Genomic DNA, 14,790 nt, shown 5'->3' on the forward strand with positions numbered 1-14,790 from the left:
TAGGGGAAAGGAAAGAAAAATAAGATAAAACAGAGAGTGAGACAAACCATAAGAGACTCTTAAATATAGATAACAAACAGGGTAGTTGGAGAGGAGGTGGGTAGGGGAATAGGCTAAAGGGGTGATGGGTAGTAAGGAGGGCACTTGTTGGGTATGAACAGTGGGTGTTTTATGTAAGTGATGAAGCACTGGCTTCTACTCCTGAAACCAATACTACATTATATGTTAACTAATTTAAATTTAAATGAGTAAATTTAAAAAAAAAAAGATCTTCTTACCTGCTGAACAGCATCTGAACATTTTTTTGGAGTTTCCAAAACAGCAGACTGAGATTCTGGTTTGAAAAAGAAAAAGAGTCAGTATCTTAAAGAAGAAATTTCCCAATTCCTCAATCAGAAAACAAAACTAACTAAAGCATATCTTTAACCAGAAGTACCAAAAACATCCAGTTTATCTTCCAATTATACTTCTGTATTATAAAGACACGACTACTTTTCAGCATATATAACACAGGTAATGACTAATGCTCACGTCATTATTTTTTAAATTAGAATAGCCTCATGCCCTTCTTCAACACACCAATCATAATTATTTTTCTCAACTGCTAGCATCTATTTTGTGCTAGGAAATACCTATTGAAACATTCACTTATATTATTTACTTAGCTCAAGTCTGTACAATGATAGAACTCATCAATCTTGAAGGATGGGTTCAGTTGTCTTATCTATTGACAACTTTCCTTCTAATTTCTTTTTTTTTTTTTCTTATTTTAGAGAGAGAGCACATGAGAGAGGGAGAGAGGGAGAGAGGGAGAGAGGGAGAGAGGGAGAGAGGGAGAGGGAGAGAGGGAGAGGGAGAGGGAGAGGGAGAGGGAGAGGGAGAGGGAGAGGGAGAGGGAGAGGGAGAGGGAGAGGGAGAGAGGGAGAGGGAGAGGGAGAGAGGGAGAGAGAGAGAGAGAGAGAGAGAGAGAAAGAGAGAGAGAAAGAGAGAGAGAGAATGAATCCTAAGCAGGCTCCACATTCAGCACGAAGCCCGACATGGAGTTCAATCCCACAACCCTGGGATCATTACCTGACCTGAGCTGAAATTAAGAGTTGGACGCTCAAGCCCACTGGGCCACAAAGGTGCCCCCTACCTTCTAATTTCAATAAGAGATAATGAGTACTACCATCGAGTAATAAAGGATTCTGAAAGGATTTTGTTCCTTTATTTGTCATTTCAGAGTCTATGAGACTGTAAATTCATGCTGGAAAACCTAAGGGAAAACAAATTCCAGATTACTTTTCAAGCTAGGGGACAATTTCTTCTAAGTGAACCTTGCATGAACATTGTAAAACAAAAAATAAAAACAAAAGGGCCTTCAGAAACCCCCAGTGCTCCATGGAGTAGAGTCTGAAAACAACTCATTGTGTCCATCATCGACAATTTACAGTTGAAAAATCAGAGACACGTAATATAAGCAATTGGTGGGAAGCTGGAAGACTAGAGTTTCTCTCCTGTCATATGTCTCCCCAACCACAGCTAGCACGCAGATCAGACTCCTGACAAGAAATAGCAGTCACTCTTGAGGATAATTTAGACATTCCTAATTTAGCAGCACTCTAGTTGATACATGTGACAATGCTCTAGCAAAATAAAAAAGGGCTTATTATTAAATTTTATAACATATTGTTAAACTACATTGAAAGTTTCCATTTCACTGAAATTAAAGCACAGGATCTGTACAGGCTCTTGGCCTTCTTTCACTTGTCCACAGTCCCTGACCTCTCTGACCACCTCTGCCTTTCCCTACCTGCTCCTGTGGCCACAACAGTCTTCTTGCTGCTCTTTAACATGCTGCCATACTCCCTCCACAGGGTCTCTGCTATAGTGGGATATCTGTATGTCTCCCTTGCCTTGCTCTTTCCCTAGGGCTTTGTTCCAGCCTTCCTAGCAATCTAGTGATGACCAACCTAGTGGTGATCTGACCCACTGTAGCACTTTTCATTCTGCCTCTTACTTTCTTTGACATGGAACATCACATAATATACTACATAATTCACTTGTTTGCCTCCTAATTATTATCTCTCTTACTCCACTAGAATATAAGCTCTATGAAGGCAGTGATTTTTGTCTTTTTTCCCTCTATTGTCCCTGGCATCTAGAATACTGCCTGGCACACGGTAGGGGCTTAAAGTATTTGCCCAGTAATTATAGGAGTGAATGGAAGAAGTGATCAAAAGAATGATCAAACCATGAAAGGAGGTATCCTGGGAAAGGAAAAAGGGGAGTAAGAATCTTAAAAGGGGCAACATAGATATCACTTTGCCTTTAGCTACTTCCTGCACCTCAGCTAGGAGTGTATCTTTCAAAACAAAAATCATTGAGAAGAGCATGAAGTAGTCACCGACAGATGTCACTGCGGCAATAGAACATTAACAAGTGGCCTTAAAATGCAAGCATTTTCCCAGACAAGTATTGCATTTTTTTCAAGTAATAAAAAATGGATTCTTCTTTCTTATCCTGACAAATCTCTACTCTGAACTTAACACCAGAGTTAGCCAATTTTGAATAAGGGTCCTAAAAACAAAGCCAATCAGCAGTTAATATAAAGCAAATACAAATGCTGGAACACTTTTGTTTTTAGTTACCTACAAATCCCCAAACTCAACAAACTCTAGATAAAATCCTGGGGCTTTGTTTTGATGGAAAATGCTTTTCTTTCTCTTCTTCCTATTTTGATAGTGCAGGGAGAACCCAATGGAACACCAACAGTTCTTTGCATTAGAAATACATACAGTGTTTCCTACCTTTTTCCCTATAGCTCTAGACCTGGTGACCTGCCCACAAAAGCAAATTTCTGGGTTCTGGTGGTAAAGAATGCAGACATTTTACCGGAACAATGAACTAGAAAGACAACCCAGTCATTTTCCTGAATCCTCCTCCTCCCAAACTTTCAGTTTCCTTCTGTCGAGAGGTGTGTTGTATATAAGCAATGAACCATGGGGATCCTGCCCCAAGTCAAGAGCACACTGCACACACTGTATGTTAGCCAATTTGACAATAAATTATATATTTTTTAAAAGTAAAGCTATGCTTGTCAGTCAATAAACAAATAAATAACACCTGAATTGAGTTCATCCTCCCACCCCCTCCCTTCCACTATACTTCTTATTTCTTTGAATCAGTGTGTTACAACATCTAAGGGAAAGTTATGGCAAAAAACACTCTCTTCAGAACCATAAAATGAGGCATAGGAATTCTAGAATGTCAAGATTTTAAGATGGAAAAGATGTGTATAGAATAACTGCATTGCAAAACAAAGGTAAAATCAAAGAGAACCAAGAGAAAAGAAAAATAAGAGTTAAGGAGAAGACAAATAAGAAAGAGAAAAAACAAAGCAGGCATAGTTAGGAGAGAATAAAGAGAAGCATGAGAGATGACACTAAGTGTTGAGTAAAACAAAATGGCATGTTTGCTGCAAATGATAAGTAAGCTGGTTTCTGAGTAGCTACTCAAGGCTATAAAGTCATTGGGCAGGTAGATTTAAGAAATCCACTTAGTTCTAACATTCTTAGATTGATCACCTCTGTTACAAAATCCCATGACACTTGTTACCAATATTCCCCTCTTCCAGCATCCGGGGCTTTCGGGAATTGCCTTCCACTTAGATCTGGAGCTGACAGTCCCCATTACATATTCATCAACCAAGACGGTTCTTTTCAAAGAGTAACCCAGTAACAGCTCTCTCAAAGGTACATTTAAAACTGCCAACTCTTTCACTCACCCTTCTTAAGAATTCAGTAACTAGACTGTTTAAAAACTATTACTGTGAAGCAAAGTAGGAGAAAGAACATTCCCGACAAAACTTTAAGTGTTCTAAATAATCAACAATCTAAAATTCTGGGCTCCCCATAATTCCTAATATGTTTCAGAAACAATCTCTTTATCATCACAAAATAAGCATAAGACTTGTATAACAAAACATTCGTGGATGAGTTTGGCATTTGTAGAGAGAAAGAAAATGAGTAGGATATGCCTTTCTGCCATGAATGGAAAATAAATTAAATCACCTCTTTAAGACATAAAGTATGACTTCTAAAAAGGAGTTAAACAGTCTCTAAAGAGTTTTATAGCATAATTACAATGCATAAAAGTCATTAAATAAAATACATAAAATGCACTTATGTAAAATCATTAAAATAGTTTCTTTAATACATCAATTTGATTCAAGTCTAGTCAATTTAACTGAGAAAGAACTTATTAAACTTAAATAATATAATTTATGATTAGCTGCCTAATATATGGCAGATGCTTTTAATTCTGGTATACTATGTCCTTCCACAAATGGAGATGGAGTTAAACATGTAATTTTCCTAAAAGAAACAACTTTATGTCCCGCTTATTTGAGTATCTCATGGTATGGATATGTCCCCTCAATGCCCACAAAGAACACTGACACACAATATTTAGCTTGCATATATAAGAGAGAAATGCAGGCCAAAATCACAAAAAATAAATTTGAAAATGAAGAATTATCTATAGGAGACATGGTCAATCTTTTCTGGTACATTTTATCCCTTGATCAAGTGGGAAGCTGAGAAATAGAACACTATCAAATCTTCCTGGGCCATTTATAGAATTTCTGCATTACTCCCAACTGAATGTGTATTAAAGCATTCAGACTACTCCTGGAAATGAGTTGATGATACTGTTTGCATTATAGCACACAGAATCTCTCTTATTAGGAACCACCAGAAATACTACTTCTTTATATAAAAGTCCAGAAAAGACACTGTCGCTTTTAACCTCATGCACACAGAGGATCATTAGGGAATTGTCCCCATTTCCCTTTCTACTTTAAACCTAAAGAAAAATTTCCAACTATCTTTGAAAACTACAAGTCCTTCTGAAGAATATTTGTATACTAGCTGACTTCAGCTTCATCTTATTGTTCCATCCTAAATTTCTTTCAGTTTGATTTATTTTCTTTTGTCTTCCTTTTGTACGCCTTCAAATCTATTCTGGAGCAAAGGTGGGTTACAGTCCTTTCAGCTAACATGTAAACATGATTTTTAGGATTTCTATATAAAAAGTCCCTCCCATGTTTCTACCAGATTTCCTTCTACATATTTTCCTCCAGGATTTCTGTCCCCCAAACTGCCTTCCTAAATACTACTCTACTTGGCCTTTCACATTTTCGAAGAAAGAGAAGGGGCTTGGTGTTTCAAAGACGTAATAAGTCCCCACACACATCTAGACATCGTGCCTCTATTATGCATAAATTTGAAAATTAAAGTTAATAATCTCTTTGATTTCTGTGAATCCAGTGAATAACTTTTGAAACTTGGTATTGAGCCCAGAAAATGGTCCATGGGCTGTTTCAGCACACACACAAAACTCTCTCAAAGGCTTGCATTTATGTGCTAAGCAGATAGTTATTTAGATCTTTTTCAACAAAAGATCTTAATTTATTGACTTAAACATTTAAACATATACTATGTGCCCAAAGGTCTTGAAATGTTGGGAGTCTTCAACAAAGACAAATATACATAAACAGATAAATTAAAATACATAAGTAATTTGAATGGTAGAGATATGAATAAAATGTCATGGGACTCCAGAAGAACAAACAACCATGGAGGGTGGGGAGGGTGTTATATATATAAGTAAAGGAAAATGAAGAGATAAAAGAAAGAGAAAACAAGATAAATGGAAAGGTTTTCTTCTTATCAATGTTTCTGCCACCAAATTTTGCAGAACAATGCTCCCCAATATCCTTTCCAGCTAGGCTTATCTTTCCAGGAGGCATTCTATAGACTTCAAAAGGTCAATTTTCACACCTTATGCTGATCTGTGGGAAAAAATGCCAACTGCAAAAGATTCCCAAGAATCTGCAGCCCTTCTCCATATCACTGGTGGGGAGAGAAATCAAGGCCTTACCTTGACCTCTGCAAATCAAATCCATATATAGGAGAGCTGGTTCTTTCATCAATATATGAAAGGTGGATAAAAACCTCCCTCACAGAAGGGATTACAAAAAATTAAGTCAGAAGCATGAGAAAAGCAGAAGAGGCAGCAACAGAAATCTGAATTAGCTGGAGATGTGAATTAGTAATAAATATTAAAAAGAGCCCAAGACCAAAAAAAAAAAAAAAAAAAAAAAGGCAAGAAACAAGTTTTCAAAAATTTTTAAGTGTATTTATTTATTTATTTATTTATTTATTTATTTATTTTGAGAGAGAGAGAAACAAGTGAGGGAGGAACACGAAGAGAAGGAGAGAGAGAAAAAATCCCAAGCAGGCTCTACACTGTCAGCACAGAGCCCAATAGGGGCTCATTCTCATGAACCATCAGATCATGACCTGAGCCAAGTCAAGGGTAGGATGCTCAACTAATTGAGCTACCCAGTTATCCCACAAGTTTTCGATTTTCTAAAATGTAACTGAAAGTCTTTCTTCTTCAGAAAGAAAATAAAGTCATTGAACTCTTTTAAACTAAAATTGAAAGGGGCCACACGTTGCAAATACTGACTTTCACCATGATGTCACTACAAAACAATGTATAGCAATTGTCATTAAGTGTACTGCAAATAGTTAATAAATGGCCCCAGAATCAGAATACCCCATGGAGTCACAGCAGGAAAAGTTTAGAAAAGTGCCATTATATCATTTGAACAAAAGAAAGCTATATAGCTATTGAGGTTTATAACAGATCAACTGGAGAAAAACAAATCACTACATGAAATTATTTTCTACTTACCCCCATCATCCTCTTCAAGAATGCATATTTTAAAAGGATACAAGTTATTATATTAAAAATTACTTTCTCCGTCATTTTATAAGCTACACCAAACAACAAAGAAAAAACTAAGTTACAAATTTCCTAGTATCAATTCCAACTATTATCTTTTACCAAACTAAAATGTATATTATCACTACCTTTCAATCTAGTCCTCCTCCAGTATACAAAATCAATAATATAAAATATTTCATAACATTTTTAAAGTACCTTAAAATTTTAGAAGAGAATATAAATGTTTCAGAAAAGTGGAGAAAGACATACTAGAGAAGAATAAAATGAAAATACCACACTAATCATGATGTAAAACACAGGACATTAAGAGAGTTAAGAGAACTCTCAATGAAACTGTAATTTAGTTCTTCTGTATCTATACCTGGCTATTTCCTGCCAAGTAATCAATGTAACTTTTAACATGAATAATACAGTGTACTTAACAGGATCAATACTTTTAGTTGTGTGGGTTTTTTTTTTTTATTTTTAATGTTTATTTTTGAGAGAGAGAGCAAGCGGGGGAGGGGCAGAGAGCGAGGGAGACACAAAATTTGAAGCAGGCTCCAGGTTCTGAGCTGTCAGCACAGAGCCTGATGCGGGGCTCAAACTCATGAACCATGAGATCATGACCTGAGCCGAAGTCGCTCAACCGACTGAGCCACCCCAGGAGCCCCTGTGTTTTTCTTTTTAAAATGAAATACACTTTTATGTAATTGCTTTATTCTCAGGTGCCATCATGTTAGAACCCTTCATCTCTGAAGATATTTGCATTAAGGAATCTACCTTGGCCCTTGATCGACTGTACTGTGTTATAAGAAATTCAGAGCCCTGCATGGAACAACATTTCCTACCTCCTATCTTTCATTTGTTGCTCATTTTAGGGAGTACAGTCCATCTAGTGAACACTAAGCAGTGTTTCGAAAGCATCTGACATTAAAAAAGGGTCATTCTGGGTTGGGTGTGGGCCCCCCATTCTGGGCTTCAGTAGAAAGAAGAAAAGACATAAGTGCATCCCTCCAGAGACTAGGGTAAATACAGGATTATAAACACTGAGTTTGCTTTGCAGACCTTTGGAAAAGAGCCTAGAATAAAATCCTTAACACTGTGGGTTATTGTTGGTTTTAAAGGGAACTCATGAGGAAGTAATAAATAATGATGTGAAATAATGAAAATAATTATAATAACCATAGCAAACACTTATACCAAGCCCAATGCAACATTCTGGATGCTAATTCTATGCTTTAACATGCATTAACTCATATAATTCTCAAAGCAGCCCTATGTAGTAGATGCTATTCTTACTGACATTTGACAGATGAGGAAACTGAGTACAGGGATTAAGAAATTTGCCCAAGGTTACAAAGCTGGTAAATGATATTTCATGCTCATACGCTATACCCGGTTATTACAAGTCCAAATTGAGTTTCTAATGACTTTTTCTCTATAAGTCAATGTGGGGGAAAATCAAAATTCTTAACTCTAACACTCATGCTACTATTTTAGGAAAATTTGGTGATAGATAGATATCTGAATAGTAATGATGCCCTTCAATTTACTCTCCACTTATGGATCAGTCCACTGAGAAGTCAGAAATTTATTATACCAAACTGAAAACTTTTTAGAAAGGAATTAAACAACCAAATTTCATAAAACATTGCTGCACAAATGTGATTCTTAATTCTTAAGACAAATACAAAGTGCTTTCCCACTTTCAGGCTCCATATAAAGCTGACATTAATCTTTCTATCTTCCCAGCCAATAATACAAAATACTTTAAAGACAACAAAAGATGCAAAGAGAAAAACAACCAAAAAGAAAAATCTTAAGATACATTTGAACACTGTACAGTTTTTAAAAGATTACTCAAAATTTAGATTTAGTGAAACTTGTATCTCTATGTCCTCATCATCTCTGAAGTTAAGAAAAGGATCAAGAAAAGCACAAGGAAAGCAATAAAGGAAGAGGGTCAGAGTGAAGAGGTAAGGTGGCCACCATCTTCGAAGGCAATAGACAGAAATTTCCTTTTGGCATTCTCAGCCCAACTCAGGATGTGGAGCCTCAACCTCAGGTGGTGGCTACCACTGGCCACCTGAAGCAGTATTTCACAAACTTTTATATACACGATAATAACTGGACAATTCCAGTGCCCTATCCCCTAGAATTCTAACTCAGCAGCCTTGAAAGTGGAGCATAAGAATTTTCAATTTAACAAGACTCCTACTGATTTTGTTTGAGTTAGCCGCAGATCATAATCTAAGAAACACAGAAGAGAAATTTAAGACTTAGTACCCAGTAAGCACTGCACAGTACTTTACATCACACACTTTTAGAACATTCTGGGCTCCTACCTGTTTCAACATCCTTAGACCTGTGTTCTTCATCAGGAGGTGTAGACGGTGGCCAAACAGGTGGGACTCGTCGGGGAAACTGCCCTTCTGTGTAATCCAGTGAGTGAGTGGGTTGGCTGACTGCAGCCCAGGTGTAAAGTTGATCTTGCTATATTTAAAATTTTTTAAATAAAAATAAAAAAAAATAAAATGTAAAGCTATTTTAATTCAATCATGAAAAAATGAAGTTTTTTTAATTGTTACATTACAACATCATTTTTATCTTATACATACATATGCAGGGTGTGTGTGTGTGTGTGTGTGTGTGTGTGTGTGTGTGTATCAAACATTAAAACAGCATTGCCTACTATCCAATGTAGATTCATAATGTTAACATTCATTCACACAATTATTTCAATTTCATAACCATACTTGTCTCAACTTTTTCTTTCTTTTTCAATTTATTTTTTTAAAAAATATTTATTTTGAGACAAAGAGAGAGAGAGAGTGCATGGGGGAGGGGCTAGCACAGAGAATCCCAAGCAGACTCCACGCTGTCAGGACAGAGCCTGAATCAGAACTCAATCTCATGAACCATGAGATCATGACCTGAACTGAAATTAAGAGTTGTAATCTTAACTGACTGAGCCACCCAGGCACATCTCAATTTATTTTCTATAGAAAAATATAATTTTTTTTTTGTGGTGGAGATTCTGTGTGCATCTGCAAGGAAATATAAGACCAGAAAATCCAGACATTCAGAGAACTCCCTGAACTAGAATCTTTAAGACATTTGAATATGATGTCCCTTTAAAATCTGTTTAAACACTTGTGGCAAAGTCAAAGGACAGGCTGTACTTGGGCACCACAGAACAATAATAGCTTCCTTGCCTTCAACAACAAAAAGCCTAGGAAACCAACTTATCATGGGTCCAGGCTTCAAAATGTTTGGGACAAAAACCACGAAAAAGTAAATGAACTTGCCAAGAGTAAAAAAATTGGACAGGGATCTTCTGGCAAAGAAAGTGCTTCCCAGCTGAAGACTAACAGAATCTGGACAGAATGAGAAGGCTCATAACTACACCTAATGCCAGGAAGCAAAGTGGAAATCTCACAAAGGAGGCCACTTTGAGGCCTATAAACACCTTGGAAAACTTCTCATTAGGATTTCAGAATAACATGTTTAACCATTTTAGGATGCATGCACTCAAAATATACATGCCCTAGGTTCTCTCCATGATATTTTCCTTACTTGTAGGTATATTTGCCTATAGCTTATGGTCAACCTAAAGTAAAACAAAGAGAATAACAGTATTGTAGAGGTGAAGAGCAAATTAAAAATAAAACAAAACAAACAACAACAACAAAAAACTGTACTGTAACCACTGTGTTGAGATTATAAAGGAAATGGAGTTAACCCAGGACAGGCATTGCTACTTCTATAATGCATTTAACAAATTAATCTAATAAATTCACAAATTATTGTTCAGCATAGACAGTAAGACACAGTGTATATATCTGTAGTTTAAGCTTTAACTTTACAGACACTGGCCCTATTTGAGAATTCAGATTCCTGGATTTGGCTAGTATTACATAAGGGTCACATTGCAGACCTGGCTAAGCATTTCAGCTTTCCATACTGTTTCAACTGTTCATACACATTTTTTTAATGTTTATTTATTTTTGAGAGAGAGACAGAGTGCAAGTGGGGGAGGGGCAGAGAGAGAGGGAGACACAGAATCCAAAGCAGGCTCCAGGCTCCGAGCCGTCAGCACAGATGTGGGGCTCGAACACATGAACCGTGAGATCGTGACCTGAGTCCAAGTTAGACGCTTAACCGAGTGAGCCACCCAGGCGCCCCATTCAACTATTCCTCTCTTGATCGACAGCAAAGGCTTTGCTTTTCAGCCTACTGCGTGTCAGAAATAGCTTTTCGCCGGTGAAATTAGTAGTTTGTTTAATTAACACGATGTTGGAAATGAGATCTCAGTAGTGAGACTGAAGTAATTCCGTCTACGAGGATTGACAAAAATATCAGAGAATATCCTCATTCTTACAAGAACAGAGTAAGACTTGGGTGAGGGATATGTCAAGGCTTGATGCTCTGACAGTGGTGCGTCCAGCCACTGCTTTAGGAAAATGTCTCCTTGCCTGCTGCCAAACGTTAGGCACAGAATCCTGCCTCTTTCGTTTCTGCAATACCTAAACCTTTCACGGAAAGTGTAGTCAAGCACCTACCCAGGCAGCAAGCTATACATTCCCTGACAAAGCAACTCTTGCCTAGAGAGCTTTATCATCCTGATAACAGACCCACTCAGCCTCTGACTTTGTGCCACATGAAAAAGGCAGCAACGACTAAGGGGATAAACGGTTTCACTTTAGGATCGCACAGTTCACCAAAATACAAAGTACATTGAAAGCACTTTATAAAACTTCACATAAACAGACAGCAACAACAACAAATTTGGTTCAGTCCAGTTTTTTAGCCACGCTCCAGTATTGTAATATATCACAATGCTACGATGGTAATCTCAAAACCCTTCCTTCATAGCAGAGCTCTACTAGCGGAAAATAAGCAAAACACAAATTTCTTTTGTGGCTTTTTGGCACCTACAAATGCCACCTCTTCAACCTAGCATTTAATTTTTTCTATATGACTCTAATCCCCCCACCCAAATCCATCCCTCCATGTTCCCTAAGTCGAACTTCACTCCAGTGCCATAACTCCCCAGTTCTCCTCATTATGGAATTTAATCTCTCGGGAAAAGTCTAGCTGAAGTTCCCCCTCACAAGGACCACTCAGGCATCAGAACACTGATACAGCACCCTGCCACCATTCATTTTCAGAAGTAACGGTATGCCATGCAGGATGGTGGCATAACACCTTACTGAGTGCATCTCATCTTTCCTCAGATTGACTGAAAACTCCTTCAGCCCATGAAGAATGTACACAGGTCCTACAAATCTCCCCTAGCAATTGACAACGCTAGGATGACTACATAAAAGCCACTTAACTGAACTAACAGAATTGGCAGATAAAAAAGAAGTAAAAAGATGGTTTGTCAGTATGAGCAGCGGCAGTAGCTCATTTTCTTCATATACATAACAAGACACCAAAAAGGTACTTTCTGGATGCCACATGGAAAACAAATCTATTATGTTACCTGTTTCATCTAAACCTACCAGCAATTATACAATATAAAGAAAAATAGGAACAGGGTCAACCTGGCAGCAAAGTCGGGGGACCCGAAGTTCCCCCATCCCTCAAACACAGCAGTGTTGAGGTCAGAGAACTTGGAATTCCAAGAGTATGAGCTGCAGAGTGACGGAGACATCTCCAGGGGCCCATGGGGACAACTTGGTGGGCCATAGGTGCACGATTGAAAACTTGGAGAGATAAAATGGGAGGCATAGGAAGAGAGGGGAGGGATCCCTTTCTTTGGAAAGACAAAAGGAAGAGAAAGAGAGGCTGGTGAAGTGTAGGATTGTATTTGGACCAGAGAAAAGCCATGGACCGGGGAACAGAAAAAAAAGACAAAGATCTAATTTCTAAGTGCCTGGCTTTCTCTGGACTGGGGCCAGCTGCCCTGTTGACGTGCCTGGGGAGAAGGGGAGCCAGTCCCAGTCTTGGTAACTAGCACAGAGGTGCAGTCCTCAGTGAGAGAAAGCAATCCCCTCCCTTGAGTGCTCTGTGAAGAAGGCACATAGACATTCCAAGGACAAAAGACCCTGCCTGCACCCGCCAGTCAGAGGCCCTTTGTCGGCTGGCTGGGCTGAGGGGCTCTACCCTAGAACCAGGGTGTACAGGTGGGATCCTTTAAGACTGATGGTTTGAATCCCAACCAAGCACCAGGGAAGCACAGGAGACTGTGGAGCGGGACAGACGGCCTCATTTGCACCAGCTCAGCACTGTGGGGGGAGCCAGAGGCCCTCTATCACTGGGGTGGAGTGGCATTTTTCTGGAACTGGGGTGAGCAGAGCGAGATCCTTTAAGACAACGGGGTTTGCATCCCAGCCATGTGCCAGGGAGGTGCAGGAGATGGTGGAGTGGGACAAACCACCCTGTTCCTGCCCACGCAGCACTGTGAGGAGCCAGAGGCCCTTTGTAATCTGGCTGGGCAGAGTGGCACTTCCCGGAAACCGTGGGCATGTAGTGGGACCCTTTAAGACATGGGGGTTTGAATCCCGCTGAGCACCTGGGAGGTGCAAGAGACTGTGGAGCAGAACATACCCAGCCTGCTCCCACATGCACAGCGCTGTGCAGATGGCTTAAACAGAGTGTTTGGGACACCCAGTCTGGGGAGGAGAGACTGGGGTGTCACCATTTTTATCCCCGTCACCAACAAGATGAGGCTCTAGGGAACAAAGGGCCCACAGTGGAGGCGGGACCTGCCTCCTACCAAGCCACACCCCTCCAAGTCTGGTCACTGTGAATTTACCAGTGTTTGACTGGCACTGACCAACCAGACAACCCCTTCCTCCAGACCAGCACAGCCACTGGCTCCAAGGCACCCAGCGGTTTTGCATTTTCTGATTTGATTCTTGGTCAATTCTTATTTTATATATATATATATATTCCTTTTTATTTCCTTCCTTTCCTTCCTCTAATGTCTTTGTTCTCTAGTCTGGTTATTCTGGTTGTTGGTTTCTTTAAGCAGACATATTGAATCTATTATTTTTACACCTCTTCTGTATCTCCTTCTTATTTATCTTCCTCTCTCTCTCTCAGGATTAAGTCATATAGTTACTCTGTCTGGTCAATTTTCTTTTTTTTTTTTTCTTTTTGCCCACCCCTGTCATTTCTCTCTTTGTATGGGATAAGGCTTCTTCCACCACCACCCTCTTTTTAAAATTGTTTTTCCAGGGTTACTTCATGGTGGAAGATCCAAATCACTATTAAAAGTAGGGAGACAAAGCAACCAGAGTCACGACAACAGAGAGCATGTAACATATTACGAAAACACCTCCTGAAAGGCCAGGCCCTGGACAGTGTATAACCCCTTTTTAATATAGTAGTGCTCGCAGGTACAGGACACATTAACAAACTACTACAACAAGTAAGGGACGGAATACTAGCCAAAATGATGAAAAGGAAGAATTCACCTCAAAAGAAACTCCAGGAAGAATGGCGGCCAGAGAATTGCTCAAAACAGATATAAACAAGATATTTGCTAAGAATTTAGAATAATAGGCGTAAGATTAATCACTGGGCTTGAAAAAAACAGAGGACAGCAGAGAATCTATTGCTGCAGAGATCAAGGAACTAAAAAATAGTCATGATGAATTAAAAATGCTATAAAGCAGGTGCAAAATAAACTAACTGCAGTAAGAACAAGATGAAAGAAGCAGAGTGGAGAATAAATGAAATAGAAGATAAAATTATGGAAAATGATAAAGCCGAGAAAAAGAGAGATAAGAAAATATTAGACCATGAGGGGAGAATAAGAGAACGAAGTGATTCAATGAAACTTAATAATATCCATATCATAGGAGTTCCAGAAAAAGAGAGAGAGAAAGGGGCAGAAGGATTACTTGAATAAATTATAAATGAGAACTTCCCTATTCTGTGGAAGGAAGCAGATATCCCACTCAAGGAGGCACAGAAAACTCCCTTCAGGTTTAACAGGAATAGGTCTTCTCCATGGCATATCATAGTGAAACTGGCAAAATACAAAGATAAAGAGGGAAT

At 38.8% G+C, this 14,790-nt stretch overlaps 1 protein-coding gene across 1 annotated transcript in view; it reads right to left on the minus strand.

Annotated features, from left to right (window-relative positions):
• FMN2 (formin 2) overlaps window positions 1-14,790 on the minus strand; it is a 387,917-nt gene that overhangs the window by 274,954 nt on the left and 98,173 nt on the right. Inside the window, exons 3-4 of the mRNA XM_042976529.1 lie at window positions 9,123-9,270; window positions 279-334 (exon numbers count right to left, since the gene is read on the minus strand). Of these exons, the coding sequence (XP_042832463.1) occupies window positions 279-334; window positions 9,123-9,270 (204 nt within the window). The remainder of the gene's footprint in view (window positions 1-278; window positions 335-9,122; window positions 9,271-14,790) is intronic.

This window comes from Panthera tigris, chromosome F3, assembly GCF_018350195.1.
Source record: "Panthera tigris isolate Pti1 chromosome F3, P.tigris_Pti1_mat1.1, whole genome shotgun sequence".
Taxonomy (NCBI): domain Eukaryota; kingdom Metazoa; phylum Chordata; class Mammalia; order Carnivora; family Felidae; genus Panthera; species Panthera tigris.